Source organism: Pholis gunnellus (genome assembly GCF_910591455.1).
Source record: "Pholis gunnellus genome assembly, chromosome: 12".
NCBI lineage: Eukaryota > Metazoa > Chordata > Actinopteri > Perciformes > Pholidae > Pholis > Pholis gunnellus.
In genome coordinates, this window is record NC_136539.1 from 24,003,177 (window position 1) to 24,025,137 (window position 21,961).

The window sequence follows — 21,961 nt, forward strand, 5'->3', positions numbered from 1 at the left end:
AAATTAGATGTCCAGCACTTTGTTTTCCGCCGACATGAACAGAAGTCTGGAGACCTGATTGAAGATATTCAGTTTTAACATGAAAACAAGAAGATTTCTTCTTTAGTTATTAAAACTGATAATGAAAACACACAAAAACAAGTTACAGCATCAGCTGTTACAGGACTTCATAGAACACGTGAAACTAGAGATTGAGACCATAAACTCATGTTTACAATGTTTACTGAGGTAATAAATCAAGAGAGAAGTAGAGTCATTTTCTCATAGACTTCTATACAACCAGAGGAGTCGCCCCCTGGTGGACACTAGAGAGAATGCAGCTTTAACACATGAAGCACTGGCAAAGAAAAGCTCGGTTGTAATGCTACATACATGCAGCATTAGCAGCTAGCAGGCTACATTCATTATCCATGTAGCATTAGCAGCTAGCAGGCTACATCCAGCACCCATATAGCATTAGCAGCTAGCAGACTACATCCAGCACCCATGTAGCAGCTAGTAGGCTACATTCATCATCCATGTAGCATTAGCAGGTAGCAGGCTACATCCGGCATCCATGTAGCACTAGCAGCTAGCAGGCTACATCCATCATCCATATATCATTGGCAGCTAGCAGGCTACATCCAGTATAAATGTAGCATTAACAAATAGCAGGCTACATCCATCATACATGTAGCATTAACAGCTAGCACGCTACAGCCATCATACATGTAGCATTAACAGCTAGCACGCTACACCCATCATCCCTGTAGCATTAACAGTAGCAGGCTACATCCAGCATTGATGTAGTGTTAGCAGCTAGCAGGCTACATTCATCATACATGTAGCATTAACAGCTAGCAGGCTACATCCATCATACATGTAGCATTAACAGCTAGCAGGCTACATCCATCATACATGTAGCATTAACTGCTAGCAGGCTACATACTTCATACATGTAGCATTAACTGCTAGCAGGCGCATTGCGTGGTTCTCGAGATGTGCGATAAACAAACAGACAAACCACCAGGTCCTGTTTTTAGTACATTTACTTTATAAGGTTATGATTATTATTCAGCTTCATAGAAAACAAGACATTTTGACATGGAGTAATATGCACAAAATATATATATATAAAGCACACAATATTTAATATTCATGTGTAATAACACTGTTGATCACGGTGTGTTGAAATTACACTATAAAAACACTTTCATGTATTCAGAAAAAAAAAACTGTTAAACATTTTTTAAGTGACTGTTAAAATATGCTTCTTCATCACATCCTGGTACTTCATGATCACATCCTGGTACTTCATCATCACACAGAAAGTAACGTAAACAATAAAACATGCTAATCAGCTACAGAGCGGCGGTGTTGTGAACAATGTGGTACACCGTTACAATCTGGTGCTCTTCCCCGGTTTGTTCAGCTGAAGATCTTTCGCTTTCTTCTTCATGTCGTCATCTTCGTCGTCATCGTCGTCGTCGTCTTCCTCCCGGTGCTTCTTGTCCAGCTGGTCGGGGTCGATGTAGGTGTAGGAGTACGCCATGACGGAGAAGATGATGAAGACGGCCAGCAGCAGGCCGGCGAACAGCAGGAACTCTTTCCACTGGGACAAAGAGGTGAACCGGTTAGAGTGGGCTGGTCTCTGATCAGGTGATCGATCAATACAAATACAGCTTTATATGATTCATGTAGTTTTACCCCCCCCCCCCCCCCCCCTCTTCTCTCTCATATTTGAATACAGGAAACTGTTGGGGACTCATGGACCAATCAGAGGACATGAAGAGATGACTCCTCCCCCGTCTTCCTGCCTTCAGCTGACACCATCGTCACTCTCCTCCATCCATCCACCAGCCTGATTCCTCCCCTCAGCCCTTCATTCTCTCATCCCTTCTTCCCCTCATCCCTCACCCTTCATCCTTTCAATCCTTCTTCCTCTCATCCCTTCTTCCCCTCATCCCTCACCCTTCATCCCCTCATCCCTCACCCTTTATTCCTCACCCTTCTTCCCTCCAAACTCTGATGTTGAATTGTTTGGATCTCATAAGACCTTATAAATATAGATATATGTAATCTCGTTGGTGAGCAGCTCCTCCTCTCTCGTGCAGCGTGAGACACTTTAATGTGACTCGTCCTACCTGTTCAAGCCCCGCCCCCTCAGCCACGATCAACACGATCACGTTTCCGAACGCGACCGTGAGCAGCCAGCCGGCCTGCAGCACCGACTTCATGTTGGCTGGAGCCTGGAGGACGATAGAGTTACAGAGTATTTCATAAAAATACTAAATCAGCTGATGGAAGGCAATATTCTCCTTTTACTAAGAAGACCACCGTCTGTTTCTGTTTTATTGTTTTAAAGTAAATAATATATGGTAAATATATTGTTTCCTTATATTTATATATATATATGTTATATTGTAGGAGGAGTTCAGGAGTTAATGACAATTTACTGAGAAAAATAAATGATAATATTAATAATAAAATATGAGGAAATACAAATAAGAATAAAAAGAAGGAAATTACTGAGAAATAAATAATTATAATCAATAATAATATGAATGATTGTAGTAAAGCAGAGCATGAATCCTCTTCCCTCTGGTGACTGTGTGTGTGCTGGATCAGGACTACAGTAGACCCTGTGACCCTGTGGAGCCTCAGACCTGTGAGTAGGAGAACTCCAGGCCCGTGATGGAGAACATGACCTCTCCGATGGTGATGAGGACGTACTGGGGGATCTGCCAGGCGATGTGAACGTCGTTGGCCTTCACGTCCTCCATCTTGTGAGCCACAGTAACCCCTGATTCCTGACGGAAGACACAAGACACGATCTGAGATCAGCCACACCAGAGACCAGCTGGTGGACGGAGTGGAGCTTCTAGCAGCTACAGACATTCATCTCAGGAGGAGGAATGCTGGACGTACATTCATCAAACGGTTTGTTTGAAGAGTTTACCATCAACTCAAGCTGTGACGCCCTGATAGATTTATCCCTTTTATCCCTTTTGGATCTTTTAGCATTTGTATCTGATGACTGACCTCTGTGAGCACGACGGTGTACGAAGCTCCAAAGTCCAGAAGGCCGAGGTCCAGACTGGAGCAGCGGTCTGACGCCGAGCAGCCTCTCACATCTGGATATCTACGGAGACAGCAAGCAACAAAACACATGAAGGAACCTGAAGAAGATGCACAAACAAGAAACAACGAGGTCACTCAGAGCAGTTCTGAAGAGGAGGAGGAGTTGATTTTGGAGGTTGAAGTTCAGGTTTTGCTCTTTTTCTGCAGCGTTAGATGAAGATCTGATCTTCTTGTTGAACATAAAAACTATTTTTCCAGCAAGCCGAAGTGAAGCCAGAAGGTCCACGTTCTGTCACAAGCACACCGAGAACTAATGATGCAGATGATTAAATGCTGTGCTTCAGAATAATCCTCTGCACCACGATGTCATGCTGCTCAATCGCTGTTAAAACGTGTAAATAACTCGTCTCATCCCTTTATGATTCAAATCATTAAAGACATCCGCGAATAAAGACAAACTACGAGCAGATAAACAGACAGGAGAATAAAACCCTTCAACTAGAGCAGATGCTTCATCATTAAAACGTGATCAGGTGACATTTCTAAAATATCCTGAAGGTGTAAAAGTGATGAATTCATTTGAAGTTGAGGGTAAAGAGTTTCCATGAGACCAGATTGTGACGGATGTCTGTCCAGGATTCTGTCTCTCTAGCTGCTAAAAGCTCCACCACGTCCACCAGATCGTCTCCATTACAACCGTTAATAACGTGTTCAGAGCACAAAGGTTTCTACTTCCTGGTAACAGAGACAGGAAGTGGCTGTTTAAAGCAGTCTGGACCTGCGGTCCCACTCACTGGCCCCGGTCCACCGTCTGGTTCGGAGACATGCTGAAACCAGAAGACACCTGGAAGGTCACGTCTCCAACGGTCAGGTTCATGGCCTCTGAACGCGTGTTGAGGAACCTGTTGGGTTACAGGAAACGTATTGAAGTTTGTTCAGTCGACCTACATTTGAGTTCAACATGTTTCACAGTGAGAGTAGAAAGGTTACAGTGATTTGACCTCAGGAGAGGATTCCCGTCTTCATTCTTCGTTATGTGGTCGTTGACCTGAAAGCACAGACGGTCAGAGAGCTTCAGTCAGTCACACAGATCTCCACAGATCTCCTCATGCTGATGAGCTTACTGCTGTTCTTACAATGTCAAATAGGGAAAAATGCAAATATGTTGACGTTACATTCTCATACAAAGTTCCGTAAACATAAGAACGCACGTTATTTATTATAAGCTATTTACTGATAATAAAGAATTAAACATTAGCAGCACATACAGAACATACGGAGGTCGAATCACACGCACACACAATAAGATCAAAGGATTAAAGGACAATTACGTTACAAAAAAAGGAAGATATGTATATGTGTGTTAGTCAGCAGTTGAGAAGAGAGAAATTTGGCGTATAAAATTATTAAATTAATCGAATAAAGAAAAAACAGGTGGCTTCAAAAGAGTGAGACTCCAGATCTGTGGGATATTTCACCCCAAAAAATAGTTTCCTAAAAGAAGGATGGAAGTCTCTACGTGTGCTGATCGGAACACACGCAGCTCTTCATGCAGCTCTTAATGCAGCTCTGGCTTCGTGCAGCTCTGGCTTCAGGTCTGTTGAGATGTACATGAACTGTGGAAAGCTTGTGTTGATGTTTCATGTTGTGTCATCGGGTGTTTGCAGCGTACTCACACGTTTGCAGTGGACTCCCGTAGAGTCAGAGAACAGGATGAGGCTGTACGCCTCCTGCTGGTCACACGTGAAGTTACATTCCGACTGTTTCCCGTTGAAGCCGACTTCAAGCTTCAGCTGCTCGCCGGATGCTGGAAGCGTCTCGTACGTGAGATTGTCCTGACACACAGAGACCAGAGGGTTCAGGTTCCAGTGGTTCTGAGACTCTTAAAGTGGCAGTACACCTTTAACTTGTGAAGGAAACACTGATGGCACAATGTAATGCCGTCATCAGTAGATCGGTTCCCTTTGAGCCTCACTCTGAGGTTCTGTCTGCCTTCATCAGAGCTCTGTGCTGCTGCTATCGTTTGAACTCGTCATCGTAGTGATGCTCCACAGACGGAGCTCTGCTGTTTGTGGCTTTATTCTCTGGAACACCAGACGACGAACAGACTAAACCAACTGAGAAGAACCAAGAAGACGACGAGTGGAACCAGCTAAACCCCATAAACTAACCTCCACTACAGAGAGGAGGAGTTATCTCATCTTCATAAACTACTTCATCACCTTCATACAAACCCTGTGAAGACAGAAGTATTACATTACATCACATTACATTACATTACATGACATTACATGACATGTATTAAATGTGTTATAAAGGAGCAAAGGTTGACCTTCCTGTAAACTCTTTGGTTTGACACAGATTTACTCTCATTAGATGTTTAAGACTTGCTGAACTGGTCGTATTTGTATAATCCTAAACATGTAAATATTGTTGTCATCAGTGAATATTTATTATAATAACACGACTAAACGCCGGCTGTGATCCGATGAACTCTGCTGAACTATTGTTATTATTAACAGTTTATTAAAGAGATCGATTAGAATTGTTTACAAAGCTGAATCCTGACGCCTCATATCACACGAGTCAGAATTAAACTAGTTCTGGAGCTTAAAGTTGATCTTCGTGGGTTCATTGAGACACAAACATTCAGGCTGTTCTGTACCTTTTTTAAACATGATCCTGTTTATTGTTTACATATTTGATTTGATCTATCCCATAATACATCTGCTGTGTATGTTCTGTAGCTCCTGAGAGCGTTTAGATGAGGTTTCTGTTATATCACAGCTGCTCTCACAAAGTCTCATTTAATACAGACTTCGTCACTTCTTGAACTTTGACCTTCTTGCTCATATATACAAGCGGTGCAAAGGATTGTGGGTAAGACGCACGCTGGCTCGCAAACTGCAAAAATGCATCTGCATATAAACAGTTGGGGAACGTGGTTTTTAGTTGTGGTTACCTGAAGGTAGCGGATCGGATGTGGGAACGCGTCGCTGCCGGGGATCTTCAGCATCACGTCGCCTTCAGCCACATTAAAGACCTGCAGCAGACACTTCCCCTCCGGCACCGGGGCCACCACCGATTTCTACCAGACGGAAGGAAATCAGTGATGAATATATTACATCACAAAGACGTACAGTATGTGCTGCTTGTTACCGTTATTCTGGGATGCATATTCATCGTGACAGGAAATGGAAAACACACAAGCTCCACGTGTTGTTTGCTCAGAAGAATTTGATGTCAATAGATATTAAAATAGTGTTGAATATGGAGACATCTAGTGGTGAAGTTACAGACTGCAGCCAACTGAAACTTCGCAGTTTAACAATTAGTCTTTTGATGAAAATTAGTTTTTAGTCACATTTTTGTCGTTTCTACCGTTCATAGTTTTAATCTAAACAATTTAATTTAGTCAAAATATTTTCTCTCTTAATGTAGTCAAACCTTTCATGAGATTATATTGAATATTTTAAATTAATCTAGTTTAACCAAAACAATCCTTTTGTCATGTTATTTTATAATTATCTTATAAAAAACAGGTTGAATGATTAAGAACGAAGCTTTTTATGGATAGAAAACACTCAATAAAGTGATGGTGGTGCTAATAGTAAATATTATAGCTCTCTATCATGAAGACTCACGCTATTTATCCTGTATTTGTTACTGATGATCAGCTTCTTTGGGATCGTCTGATTGGTTGTCCTCTGGGACAGAATGCTAACGTGTGATTGGATTCCAGTATTATGACTTTTAAGCATATTCTGATCATTATTGGCATCATTTGGTAAATTGCATTTATTTATTTGCCAGAATAATCGTGATATGAACTTTTCATGTCTAGTCGTGATGGGACTTCATTATTAAATGATTATTGTGTGTTTGAGACGGAGAGAGAGGAAGAGGAGGAAGATGACGAATATAAAGAGTTTTTAGTCTTTTTTAATCGATGATGTCGCATGTTTGATATCGTGACTGTTCGTTGGTGTCGTCTCGTCATGAAATAAAAGGTCGTTGACGAACATATAAAGTTATAGTTTTAGTTGTTTAACACAGAATAAAACATACGTTAGATTCCTTTTCTGCAGATGGTTTAACTCTGTTAGAACAGCTCAGTGTGTTCCAGGACGTATTGTTCTGAATCTCTTCCAGCTTTTCTTTGTGCAGGTGTGTTTCCTGTGTTCTGTCCTGTGTGTGTCTGTGTTAGTGTAACAACAGGAAGGATTCATGGCGGCTGCTCTCATACGCACCACGACGTTCACCTCCACCAGCGTGGCCGCTACGAAGGCCAGCGAGGCAAAAATCATCCCCGTGGCCATTTTCCTCAGAGGCCTGCAGGAACAAACGTTCAACTCTTTAGTTGACCTTGAATTCAGAGCGGCGTCACGAGGCTCCTCTTCCAGTTTAAGAGGCTTCATGTCTCCAATAAAAGACGGTGTTTTCCAGAACAACAGGCTTCTACTCACGTGATGTTGATTCTGCAGAAGCCAACGAGCGGATAGATGATGAGGTCAAAGATGGGAACGAAGAGGAGAATCAGCAGAGCGTTCAGCATCTGAAGGCCGGGAGAGAAACACTCAGCGCTAAACGAGTCATAAAGTCATAAAGATTAAAGAGTTCGACGTGAACAACAGAGCGTCATCAGCAAAGAGACGGAGGGCTGTAAACGAGTCTTTACTGGAGGTTTAGACTTCACGACGCTGTTTGAATCTGTGCTGCAGCTCTTTGAATGGAAATGATGAAAGTTAAAGAATGTAATGTGATATTTGCACATATTTAATGTAAATTATATGACATTTGCACATATGACCTACCTGCATCTGGTCAGGCTTAATAATGAAATAATCTCCCTGAAAGACAAGAAGAAGAATTCATCTTAACACCATTTAAACTACCGGTTACACCGACCGCGGACCATTTGGGTTCCATCGGAAAGTTTAGCGTACAGCGTGTCGTACAAAGCACTGTTCAGGAACGAATATAATGATGTTAACACATGTTATATACCCAGTTAAAGAAAAAAGTCTGGGCTACAACATCATGTAAGCTATGTTTACACACTCCAAACACAGTTCTACACAACTAAAGGAATTACCATAATATCGCTCATATTTCGCCATGAGGGATCCGACCCCGCAGTCCGGACAAAGCTACCAAAACAAAGCTACAAGCTAACACGGAAAACCGAGATACCAGAAAGCACCATGACAGAGATATGAGCCAACGAGCACCAGAACCACAAACCGCTTTATCGATAATTATCAGAAACGCAAATATCTGTTCTACGGATGTCCTGTTTGTCATAAATCTGTTTGCGTGAAGAAAGGGGAGGAGTTTGAGCCGGGGGAGGAGTTTCACTTTCGGCTTATCAGATTTTACGCTTCGCGAGAGACGCCGCGTTCTTCATTCTGACTGGCTAAGAGTGCTGTCAATCTTTTCTTTTCTCGTGTAGGAAATTACAATGGAACAGCTGGTTCCAAGATGACCATTTTGGTGACCTCGTCTGACCTCTCTGTAATAAAATCTCTCGTTTTGTTCTGCTTCACTTTATCAAAGTCAAACTCTGCAGAGAGACTGTTCACATCTGGACAAATCTCACAAGTGTTCCCTTTATTACAACATCAGAATGAGTCAAACAGACCTTGTGGTTGCAGAGATACACTCTTTTTAGTATGGGAATGACATTTTGGAGCAGAGGCCTAAAAGTAAGGCCTCAAAAGGAATTGCCCAATAAAAGAACTTGACTGTGACAGGATGTGCAGGGTTTGCACAATAATAGACGAGTGCATGTTTATTAAGACCATAAACGATGCATCTTACCGGAATAAAAGGGACATTTTACAAGACTGTTTGTGCATTAACATGAGTATAAAAACCCACCCACGGATATCAAAGTGCAATAAAAGATGTTATCAGGTTATTCTTAAATGTCTTACAAAAGCCATGTTCATCCTGGTGGCCTGCAGCGTCCAGCGGGAACCCTGCAGCAAACACAAACACCGACTGTTACTGGGAACCAAATGTAAGGCTTCAGCTTCACTGTTAGCTTAGCATAATGCACCGCTAACCACAGCAGACTGCGGGTTCTGCTGGAGACAAAGAGCAGGTCGACATTTGGCACGACTCGTGTTTCTAAATGAGGAATGTTGAATGTTGAACGTGGCTTTGAGGTTTTTCTCCCATCAGAGGAGAAAACAGATCTGTGATGTTAGAAGACCTTCACCTCATGAACCAACACAAACTATATAAACTATCAACATGAAACTGACCCACTTTATTATTCACATTAAGACAATTATGTTTCGCATTAGACGTTTTCTGCACCTGGTAAAATATGCAAACTATGCACTATCCAGAACATGAATGTGAACATTGGATAAAAGAAGGTTCAACATTCTTGTTTCATTTTGTTGACATATTAGAGTCAAAGGGGAACTTTACAGAGAGAATGAAATAAAAAACGTACATGAATCAGGAAAAACCCTCCCCTGGTGTGAAAAGGCCTTCAGATAAAACAGAACTTAAATGTCGTGTTTTCATGTGGATCCATCAAACCGTCTGAGATATTTCAGATCAGTCGGGACATTAACACGTTAAACAGAAGTCTTCAATCTTACCTGCTGATCAAACAGAGCCCAGAACATCGGCAGCGGGATGTACAGCACCAGAACCTTCAGCACCATCTTGATCTCCTGGATCAGACGCTTCTGTTAACACACAGACATGAAGCGTTATCGACGAGATGAAGGTTCTCTCACAAACACACAGAGATGCATTCAAGAGCTGTTAGAGTTCTGCAGGGATGAAGTATTTCTGTAGTCCAACTGTTTCCTCCACAAAAAGGATTTTGGATTATTATAGACTGTCAGACCTGCTGCAGTAACATGAGAGGTTTTCTAAAGGGACTCTGGTGCTCAGAGACACTACCACTGTAGTCCACAGGGGGCGCCAGAATCAACACCACATGAAAGCTGTAGTAACTTTAGTCGTGTGCTTATTTCAGGCATCTAACCAATCCTGGTTTTAAGACTCAATCCTGGTTTTAAGACTCATTCCTGGTTTTAAGTCTCATTCCTGGTTTTAAGTCTCATTCCTGGTTTTAAGACTCATTCCTGGTTTTAAGACTCATTCCTGGTTTTAAGACTCATTCCTGATTTTAAGACTCATTCCTGGTTTTAAGACTCATTCCTGGTTTTAAGACTCATTCCTGGTTTTAAGACTCATTCCTGGTTTTAAGACTCATTCCTGGTTTTAAGACTCATTCCTGGTTTTAAGACTCATTCCTGGTTTTAAGTCTCATTCCTGGTTTTAAGTCTCATTCATGGTTTTAAGTCTCATTCCTGGTTTTAAGACTCATTCCTGATTTTAAGACTCATTCCTGGTTTTAAGACTCATTCCTGGTTTTAAGACTCATTCCTGGTTTTAAGACTCATTCCTGGTTTTAAGTCTCATTCCTGGTTTTAAGACTCATTCCTGATTTTAAGACTCATTCCTGCAGAACTCGGTATAGTCGGCGTTCTGTTACCGAGTACTTCTCCTCGGCCCAGTCCAACCAGTGCTTCCTCTTAGAGTCATACTTCGATCTCTTCCAGCGGTTTTTGATGGCAAACTGTAAAAACCAAAATAGAACAGGAATAAAAAGAAGCAGAAGCAACATATTACATTAGCAGACAGTCGATAGAACTGATTACATCCGTCGGCTCCTACAGGACTACAGGGAGGTGACTCACCCCGATGCAGTTGCAGACTTCCAGCAGGATGTTTCCCTGTGGAGGGTTCCTCTTGTACAGACCGCTGCCACCAACGAAGACCACTGCAAGAGAAGGATGAAGAGTGAGGAAGAAGCATTTATATATAAATATAAAGTATTACTGACTTCTCAACAACTCCCATGAGCACCTGCACACAGTCCTCTCATCCTATTGGTCCATTCTGCTTCAGACAGGAGTTACACTGTGGCGATAAGTCAGACCTGTGACCTCATGAACGTACAACTGACAGAAACTCCAGTTTATGACTCACATGAAGACCATTATGTTTCCTATTAAAGGTTTTCTGTCAAACCCTGTCGTGCTGCTCTCTGTCTGAACCTCCTCACTGAGATCTGTCCGCGGTAATAAAGTCAGCGCTTGTTTTCCCAGCGAGCAGTGAGCCGAGCGGGAATCTGGTGAGGATCAGAGGATCAGAGGGGATCCGACTGCAGAGACAACGGACGGTCGGGACGGTCGGGACGGTCGGGGGGGGTTAGACAAACACGCAGACCGCCGTCTCTCCTTCTGAAATGTCACAGCTCATCCGGACACTAGTCAACATCACGTTGCAGTCTTTTTATTATATTTGCTGGAGGTGCTTTGATTTATTTGATTTGTGTTTGCGTTCACGCTTCCTGAGCATTGAGCCGCTCCAGCAGCTTTAATGACCTTCAGTTTAAACAATGATGGGACAGAAGCAGCAGCATCGATGGTCTTATTTTTATCAATTCAGATTAAATTGCCAGATGTGATAAATTAAGTACAAACATGTTTTACAGGCAGTGTATTTTAGGTAGTCCCGCCCCTAAAGCATCCCCTGCTTTATGGTCTGTGTGACTCTAAATGGACCATCATTTACTAAATGAACATCATGCTGTGTTGAAGAAGACTTGAAACTAGAGATTGAGACCATAAACTCATGTTTACAATATTTACTGAGGTAATAAATCAAGAGAGAAGTAGAGTCATTTTCTCATAGACTTCTATACAACCAGAGGAGTCGCCCCCTGGTGGACACTAGAGAGAATGCAGCTTCCATCGTGCCTGACTCACCTAAAGCTACGATCATCAGAGCAGCAGGAACCCCGAAGGCCAGAGCGTAGCAGTCGCCTCCGAAACACTGAACGTCTCCTGCAGGAGAAGGAGCAGCGTTAACGTCTTTGAACTCCTCGGCGCTCCGACAGCGTTAAAGAAGGGAGACGCTCACCTCTCAGTATCGGCGTGATGACGGTGGACAGGAGGCTGCCGGCGTTGATCGACATGTAGAAGATGGAGAAGAACTTCTGCCTCTCGCTGCCCTGCAGGTGATCATTGAGGTAACGTACTGATATTGTTATCATATGTAAAAACATCTTGTCAATAATAATGTACGTCGTCATATCTTCTGCATATTCATGTTATGTTCTCTGTAATATTATTATATTATTATATTATTATATTATTATATTATTATATTATTATATTATTATATTATAAAGGTGGAGGCTTCAAATCAGCCCAGTTGGCTTTCTGCCTCTTCCTGTTATTTATCTCTGTTTGTTTATTTTTACTTTATAAACCCGGGAACAGTAGGATGCTGTTTAACCGTCTCTTTAACCGTCCTAAAGGAAAGCTGCATTTGTTCTGTTTTACTCGACCTGATGTTCGTTTGATATTTACTCTGATTTAGTCTCTTTAGTCTCTTTAGTGTCACTGAAACATCAAACCACCAGTTAAACAGGTTATTTCAACATCATCACATGAACGAGTGTCTGGAGTTACGTTGTGTTTCTACTATGTGACCAAACTAAACAGCTCAGTTATTTAATTTACATTTAACACTTGAAAGGTTGAACGCACTTACAAATGGCAAGAAAACGTACTCTGGTGTCTGACTTTCACCTCTTTACTCAAGATTCATTAAACTGAACCAGATTTACCAGAAACGCTGTCAGTGAGGAAGATCTTTGGTTAAAGAAGGTCACGACAATAAATATCAAACAATAATGAAATCATAACCTCTAAACTGGAGAATGAATGTGGTTAGAATAGAAATCAACACTATTACTGAGCTTGTGACTGGAGATCTCGTCATGACATAAACAGGTATTAATATTGCACATTAGTGATTTATAATGTATTAATACAAATCAAGATCAACTTTTGGAGCTTTTGATTTTTATTAATACATTTCTGAATCTCACATTTATGTTCAACGGAATAAACTTAGTTTTTTAATGAATTAATGTGGAAAGTTTTGCTGTCAAATCTCTTGTTTCTTCACATAATAAAGACATTAATAGATATTAATGACGTGAGTGTACTTAATGACCCGATCAACAGCGTATAATAGACGGTCCTCTGAAGGACTTCATTCTTCTGACCGTGTTGAGTTTCCGTGTCTTCAAACTAAACAGGAAGTTACTCACGTGCTCCTCGTCAAACTGGTCTCCGCCAAAAGCCGCCACGCAGGGTTTGATTCCTCCGGTGCCGAACGCGATGAGAATCAGACCCAACATGGACAGAGAGCTGCAGGAACAAGACGCTGCTGGTGATGCTGCTGGACTCATGAACGTATGCAGGACGTGAACGTATGAATCTATGAACTGATCCGTCCAACGACACCAACACACTGGATCATCTGAAGAACTAGTGATTCATCTGATTCATCCGTTCATAAATGAAGTCATTTATAAAGCAAAGTTTCTTCAAAGTAAAACATATTGTGAGGTATTTTTATTATTTCCAAAAATAGTCAAATAATAGTGAGAAATGGCACTTTAACAATGTTTGTTTAGTCCAAACCAGATGAACATTTAGAACATTGTTACAGCTGGAACCAACAAACGGTTTTACATGAAAAATCACTAAATTATTGCCAATAAATGTCATGAATCGACTGCTTATTTCAGCTGTATTTTCATATGTTTTGTGTTCAGGAATCTATAAAGTACCTGCAGCTGTCAGATGAATGTAGTACAGTAACAGCAATACTTCTCTGTGATATGTTGTGGAGTAGAAGGACCTCAGACATCTGTAAACCTGATCTGAGCCCGTTTAAAGCGGCTGAATCATGCAGATAACTCACATGTGCACGTTGGTGTTTCCCACAGTGGGAATGGCTCCGACCGACTTCACCACATGGCCGATCACGTAGACGACGGACAGATAGATGATGGTCCTGTAGACGTATTATCAGAGTGAGTCACCTCCACTAACAGCTGGGTCACACAGTTCAGACAAAGCTCTCGGGTTAAAGGGCTGAAACACTGAAAGACATTTTATTCAGTTTAGTAGATGCAGAACAAAACGTTGATCAGTGGTTCATCTGAGAGAGACAAAGATCCTCTGAACAGCTGAACAAGAAGAGAAGAAATCAGCATCGTTCAATTCAAACAGGAATGACTTCCTGTTTGAATTTTGGATTTCCAAACCGCCAGGCACAGACCCAGGGGCCCCTTTAGCCTTCATCTACAAAATGTCACTGTAAGAGACACGTACCAGCCAAAAAGAGGCACAAGAGGACCACAACGAGACTCACAATCACAACAAGAGACTCAAAATGACTTCAAAGTGACACAAAATGACAACAAACAGCCAAAAACAACTATAAGGAGAATACAAAATGTGGACAAAACATCCACCAAGAGACAAGGAAAACTACAAGGGGACACAAAACGAATATAACGACATTTTAGATTCATGTCGATTTTAGATTTAAAACAACGACAGTGAGATACACAATGACCACACAGAGACAGACTAACAAAACTACAAGGGAATGCAAAATGACTACAAGAGAGTCTAAACAGCTGCAGAGAGACACATTATGTCAACAAAGAGACAAGAAAAACTATAAGGAGATATAAAACTACAGAAGGGGGCAAAACATCCACAAAGAGACTCAATATTACCACAAAGACACAAAACAAGTAAAATGACTACAAGAGAGTCACAACGGCCTCAAAGAGACACAAAATCACTTCAAAGAGACCAAAATCACTTCAAAGAGACACAAAATCACTTCAAAGAGAAACAAAACAACTTCAGAGAGAAACAAAACAGCTACAAAGAAACACAAAACAGCTACAAAGACAAACAAAATCACTTCAAAGAGAAACAAGACGGCTACAAAGAAACACAAAACAGCTACAAAGAGACACAAAATCACTTCAAAGAGACACAAAACAGCTACAAAGAGACACAAAATCACTTCAAAGAGACACAAAACGGCTACAAAGAAACACAAAACAGCTACAAAGAGACACAAAACAGCTACAAAGAGACTCAAAGTAACTTCAAAGAGAAACAAAACAATAACAAAGTGAGTCTTGCTCCGATATGCTGGAGGTGGTTTATGAAGTCAGATCATGTCTGTAGGAGCTTATTGTCTCATAATTCAGCATCGATCAGCCCTTGTGACCACGTAGAGGTCAGTATCTGTTTAAAGGAACACATCTGTGGGTCATCTGTGTTACTGTGTTACTGTGAGCTACTGTGTGTTACTGAGTTACTGTGTGTTAATGTGTTACTGTGTGTTAATGTGAGTCACTGTGAGCTACTTGGTGATCTGACTCCTTGATGATTTTCTTCTTCTGAAGAACTGTGACTCACTTGAACTTCCCCAGCCAGGAGTCAGCGATGAGAGCTCCCAGGATGGGAGTGAAGTAGCAGAGGCTGGTGAAGGCGTGGTAGACGGCGGTGGACTGGTCCTTGTCCCAGTGCAGGTAGGTGAGGAAGTAGAGCGTGAGCACCGCTGTGAGCACACACACACACACACACACACACACACACACACACACACACACACTGTGTATTCTGGAGGAATGCGTATAAAATGATGAACAAGACATTAAAATATTTCTGATTGATAAAAAGTGGTTCAGCCATAAAACCTAATAAAACACAGTGTTGAGTTCTAGTCGTCACGGACATTCCAGGGTTATGAAACGTGCTCTGATAGTTTAGTCAGATGTCGTCAGCTTTGCTGTTACTCTACCGACGTGCTTCTGACTTATTCAAACCACCAGAACACTTCACACACAAACACACACAGCACTTCTGATCCAGAAGGATTCACAACACACAGACTTACAGAACAGAGAACAGAGGACACAGAAGGGTTCATGGTTTCACAGACATCACTCTTTCATTACAGAAAAACACAGTTTTACCTGCTAAGTATTTACAACAAGAAGGAACCAGAAATGCAGCAATGTGCTTCTATTTCCTTTATTTGTTATATGTTCTTACATAACACAACAAATTCCTTAGATTCCATCGTCTGTCAGAGATCTGGTTGACGTTGTGGTCAATGATTGTGGTTCTTATCTCATGGGAGCGCTCGGTGCTCCTCTCTTTACCCTCCACAGCTTCTCTCTGCTCACCATCTAAACTAAATCATTCTGAAGTCGTGTTTTGCAGTATTTTGTATGATGTGCTGCAGATCTGAAGCGTTGTTTGCAGGTCGGTGGAGTTTAAACGAGGAAACGAGTTCACGGTTGTTTGTGAAATGTGTTCGTTGAACGCATCTCTGTTTGGTCCACGGAGCCTTTAGCTCCTCTGACTCTGTGAAGAGTTCTGACTGAAGATGAAACGCGTTCGTCACGCTGCTGACAGAGACTGAAGAGATGACATCTGGAGCAGGGAGGTGTTTCATGACACACAGATGTTACTTCACGAGGCGCTAATTCAGTCATTAAGTCACAGAGTCTGACGAACACCTTTTTTTAAACATAACTAAGTATTTTCCTTTCAAGACCGAAGTTTATTCTGAAAAGTATTCACGTAAGGAGCCGTAATCTGACCCGTGCTGCTGGACTTCAGGAGGAAAACGTAACTCTTCAGTGTTTGTGAATTCGTGTTTCATCAGACGTGTTTTTGTATTTGGAGAAATGGAAGTCTGATGTTGACAAGAACTACGTGTTAGTTTAGTTTGTTTCAGAACATAAAGAAGCTCATCGTCTACGTTCATGTCGACAGAAAGGAAAACTTTAAAGTTTGTTTTTTCACATTTATACATCTTTGATCACAAATCGTATTTACCTGCAATAAAACATTTTGGGATTGCAGGATGTAAAGTTTTACTAAATAAAAGACAAAGTAACTTCAAACGGCTGAAAGCTCTGATAGAAAGCTAGTAAGAGGACCTTGAGCTCAGATTTGATTTATTTTTTATGTAAATGATGAACAAACTTTCACACTCAGCTCAAATTATCGACGTTATTAATGATCACAAAGGCACATTTGAATCGATTATCAGAGAATTCAATCATTGTCAACATATTGTTAACACTGTAAAAACTTCACTGGACTCGAGAGAAACTTGTGATAAACTGAACGGATTCTTTAATATTGTTGTTATTCATGCAGGAAACGACTGATTTAAAGATAATTATCGATGACTAATCCGCTCAATGAAACTTCTGGTAAACAGCTTGAAGAGGAAACGCAGCTTGACTGAAGTCATGAAGTCATGTGACTGACAGACGTGTGACTATAAGTGAGCTCACCCAGTTTAACCAGCTGAGCTCCATTAAGAGTCAAAGACCCTGGAGGTCCTCTGAGAGACCTGGATCTGGTTCCTCCGGAGGATCTGGACTCACCTTTCATTCCATAGTAGGAGAAGCGTTCGCAGAACTCGTTCACCACGATGAAGCAGATGCTGACCGGGTAGTTGGTCCCACATAGTTTCTGACAGAGCAACATACAGGATGAGACAATGAATACAAAGTAACAACATCAACGCTACGACTACCAATTGGGACCTGTCAATCACTGTGTAGCCCCGCCCCTAAAGCATCCCCTGCTTTATGGTCTGTTTGACTCTAAATGGACCATCATTTACTAAATGAACATCATGCTGTATTGAAGAAGACTTGAAACTAGAGATTGAGACCATAAACTCATGTTTACAATGTTTACTGAGGTAATAAATCAAGAGAGAAGTAGAGTCATTTTCTCATAGACTTCTATACAACCAGAGGAGTCGCCCCCTGGTGGACACTAGAGAGAATGCAGCTTTGACACATGAAGCTTTGGCTTCACTTTAAGGAACCGGAGGTTTGTCTGCTGGTCTTTTGATGTGAATCCATATTTCGGGTTGTTTGTCCTGTTTTCAGACATCAAACTCTACAATAGAGATGAATGTGATTTTGATTGCAGTCTTCTCAGAATGTGATGATAAAGCCTCACGTTTACGACTTCCTCGCAGCTGTAAAGAGCTGTAACTGAGGAGGCTCATGTGACCTGGGACAGAGACCTGGATGTTGTTTGTCAGCAGAACTATTTACTCAGAGGAGAGTTTTAGTGAAAACTGGCTCCGCAGTGAGAATACAAACATTTAAACTGTGCACAGAAGACCAGTTTGGATGAAATGAGCCTTTAAATGACTCAGAAGTCGCCTCCACCCGTTTTCTCCAAACAGCCTGTTGCATCATGTCTGTGATGACTTAAAGAACCGGATCAGAGAGACCTGAACCCAGAGAACAACATTCTAAACACACACGAGTTCAGTTTGCCTGCAAGCACCAGACACGTCCTCTTTGTGTCCGGCTGTGTGCAGCTGCCATGCGTCCACGTCTTCAACTCGATGCAACAACTTTTCTTATTTTTACGTGTAAATTTTAAAAAAGTCAAACTTGTTCCGCCACCAAACAGAGCGACTCGGTTCCTGCTGCACGTGCACGCTCTTTACCTTCATGTCTGTCTTGATCTGCGTAGATCTCGAGGAGGTCTCTGCTGGAGCTTCTGATCCAAATCCAGGTCCGTCCCGCTCCGCCCCGCTCCGCTGACTGAAGGTTTCCTCTTAAAGCTCACGAACGAGTTAATGTTCCACCGCCAACAAAAACAACTGATCCTGCTGCTTCAGGAGCTTCACTGAAACTTCAGCCGGAGGAGAAGCTCTGTATTCGGGGTGCACTGCCGCAGGAGGTCCGGTAGAGGCGGTGGAGGGGAAGCCGGGATCCGCAGCCTCTCTGGCGGGACAATAGAGCCGTTGTGAGGCTCTCAGTGAATGATGGAGGGGCCACATGAACTGGAAGTGTTGATCATCATGAGCGCGCGCGTGTGTGTGTGTGTGTGTGTGTGTGTGTGTGTGTGTGTGTGTGTGTGTGTGTGTGTGTGTCACCCTCTGACAACAGTTCCTTTTCTTCAGTCATCTCCACATTTAGTCTAACTTGTGAGTAATGAAGATAAGTACATTTATATTGAGGTAGTCTGATGTTGTTCAACTTTGGTGATTTAAAAATAATATGATAACACATAAATAAATAAGATGAAAGATTTGATTGACTCAGCAGCTTAATAATGAGCTCCATCTTTAGCTGCAACATTAAGTGATAAACACATTAATGCATTTATAATATTACAATAACATAATGTTCTGCTTCACATGTACTTTACTTTATATATTTTAATGATACTTTTGTACGTTTGCTTAAAGTCAAGATGAAATGAAAAATGTTTCTATGTTTTGTTGTCGCTCTGTGAGAAAATACACAGTAAATATAGAATATAATCAAATACATACAACAAGAAGCAAAACAAATATGCATCTAAGAAAATACAAAAGCAGCAAACATTAAAGATGCATGTTGTACATTGTGTGTGTTCTTTATTTGGTCCGATGGCCTCGAGGAGAACAGCTGCTCGTTATTCTGCTGGTGTGAGTCTGACACCATGACACCATGACATGACATCATGACACCATGACATGACACCATGACACCATGACACCATGACATGACATCATGACACCATGACACCATGACACCATGACACCATGAGATCATGACATCATGACACCATGACACCATGACACCATGACACCATGACACCATGACACCATGAGACCATGACATCATGACATCATGACACCATGACATCATGACACCATGACATCATGACACCATGAGACCATGACACCATGACATCATGACACCATGACATGACATCATGACACCATGACACCATGAGATCTTGACATCATGACATCATGACACCATGACACCATGAGATCATGACATCATGACACCATGACACCATGAGATCATGACATCATGACATCATGACACCATGACATCATGACACCATGACATCATGACACCATGACACCATGACACCATGACATCATGACACCATGAGATCATGACATCATGACACCATGACATGACATCATGACACCATGAGACCATGACATCATGACACCATGACATCATGACACCATGACATCATGACACCATGACACCATGACATGACATCATGACACCATGACATCATGACACCATGACACCATGACATCATGACATCATGACATGACATCATGACACCATGACACCATGACATGACACCATGAGATCATGACATCATGACACCATGACACCATGACATGACACCATGAGATCATGACATCATGACATCATGACACCATGACACCATGACACCATGACATGACACCATGAGATCATGAGATCATGACATCATGACACCATGACACCATGACACCATGAGATCATGACACCATGACACCATGAGATCATGACATCATGACACCATGAGATCATGACATCATGACACCATGACACCATGAGATCATGACATCATGACACCATGACACCATGACACCATGAGATCATGACATCATGACACCATGACACCATGACATCATGACATGACATCATGACACCATGACACCATGACATGACATCGTGACACCGTGACACCGTGACACCGTGACATCGTGACATCATGACACCATGACATCATGACATCATGACATCATAACATCCGTCCTCTAGCTGCTATTTTTAGCCACATGGAGGTTTGTGTGGATCCTCTGCAGCTCCTTGTCTTCAGTCTGAGGATCTGATTTAAACCCTCTTGTTAAATGAAAGATGCTCTAACTTTAAAACCAGGTTGTGAATCAGTCTCAGTCCTGATCCTCTACAGCAGAGGTCTTCAACAGGGGGTCCGCGACCCCTAGGGGGTCCGCGGAGGTACTGCAGGGGGGTAGTGACATTTTTGGTTGATTAGACTATTTTTTATATTTTTTATATTTTGTAATTGTTTTACTTTTTTCCCAACATGAATGTGTTATTTTAACAGTTCAGTGTTGTATGCATGATAACAGGTGTGTGTGCAGGCAGTGGCACTAATAGGACATCACACACTTCAGTTTCCACATTTATGTTTAAAATAAAAACGTGACTTTGAACAGCTCGTATGATTATCTTCATTAACAGATGATGTTGATGGTATCATTGGTATCAGCTGAAGGTGTGTGAACATATCAACCTGTGTGTTATCTGACGAGCTTAGTACTGAATGCACAATAAAGAGATGTGTTTATACATGGTGCTAGTTTAATATAAAACACAATCTTATACAATATATATCGTGTTGAGAGATCGTAGAGAAGGATGAAAGCATAAAAGTATAACCATCACAAACATATATTTTGTTCACTTATTATAACCATTGTGATCATAAACTGTTTATTTGATGATAGAGGTGATAGAAGCATCTAGCCTGCTCAGACACTTTATCTCGTCTCTTTAGCCCTGAACAGTGCTTTGGTTCTAGTCCGGACCAAACCAGTTACATCCAGTTTCACTCTGTTGTCTCTGGTACCAGATGCCTCCTGTGTGTGTGTGTGTGTGTGTGTGTGTGTGTGTGACGCATGTGATTAGGGGAGGCTCTAGAATCAGAGGAGCATAAAAGAAACAGAAGAACTGAGAGCTGGAGCTCTTTGCCCCATCGCTAGAGACGGGACAGATTTCTCTCTTAAGAAGTAGACGCCTCGGTTTGAAGGGATACATTTTGCATTTATTTGTGGTACTGAGACTGTTTCATTGAATTTAAATTGTTGTATGTAAGTGCTTTGGATAAACTTTAATAAAACCACAGCCTTACTATGTGTAAGTGTCTGGACCCAAACTAGAGACTCTGGTCTTTAGAACAGTTTGAGCCTCTTCTCTGTCCCCCGTCCCCCGTCCGTGTGATGCAGAGGGGACGACCGACTCTACCAGAGGAGCTTAAGGTGAGTTCCCTGGTGAAGACTTGGCAGTGTTAGTCATAAACAGTGAGAATGTTCATAATAGGCGATAGTAAAGTATAGACGATCTACTACTCATACTGGGTGTTAAGGTTGCATCCTACTGAGAGCGCCGCGG

General features: G+C 41.8%; 1 protein-coding gene across 1 annotated transcript; it reads right to left on the reverse strand.

The window, feature by feature from the left end:
- Positions 1-1,021: 1,021 nt before the first annotated feature.
- Positions 1,022-18,575, reverse strand: slc15a2 (solute carrier family 15 member 2). The gene is made up of 22 exons (XM_079170859.1): positions 18,487-18,575; positions 17,396-17,483; positions 15,405-15,546; positions 13,879-13,971; positions 13,220-13,319; positions 12,019-12,109; positions 11,865-11,942; positions 10,791-10,873; positions 10,586-10,669; positions 9,678-9,767; positions 8,997-9,041; positions 7,875-7,910; positions 7,527-7,615; positions 7,311-7,392; positions 6,023-6,148; positions 4,737-4,895; positions 4,062-4,108; positions 3,855-3,962; positions 3,022-3,121; positions 2,646-2,789; positions 2,124-2,228; positions 1,022-1,591 (listed from the first exon to the last, which is right to left on the reverse strand). The coding sequence occupies exons 1-22, from the start codon at positions 18,490-18,492 to the stop codon at positions 1,379-1,381; spliced, it is 2,109 nt and encodes a 702-aa protein (XP_079026985.1). The 5' UTR covers positions 18,493-18,575; the 3' UTR covers positions 1,022-1,378.
- Positions 18,576-21,961: the final 3,386 nt, after the last annotated feature.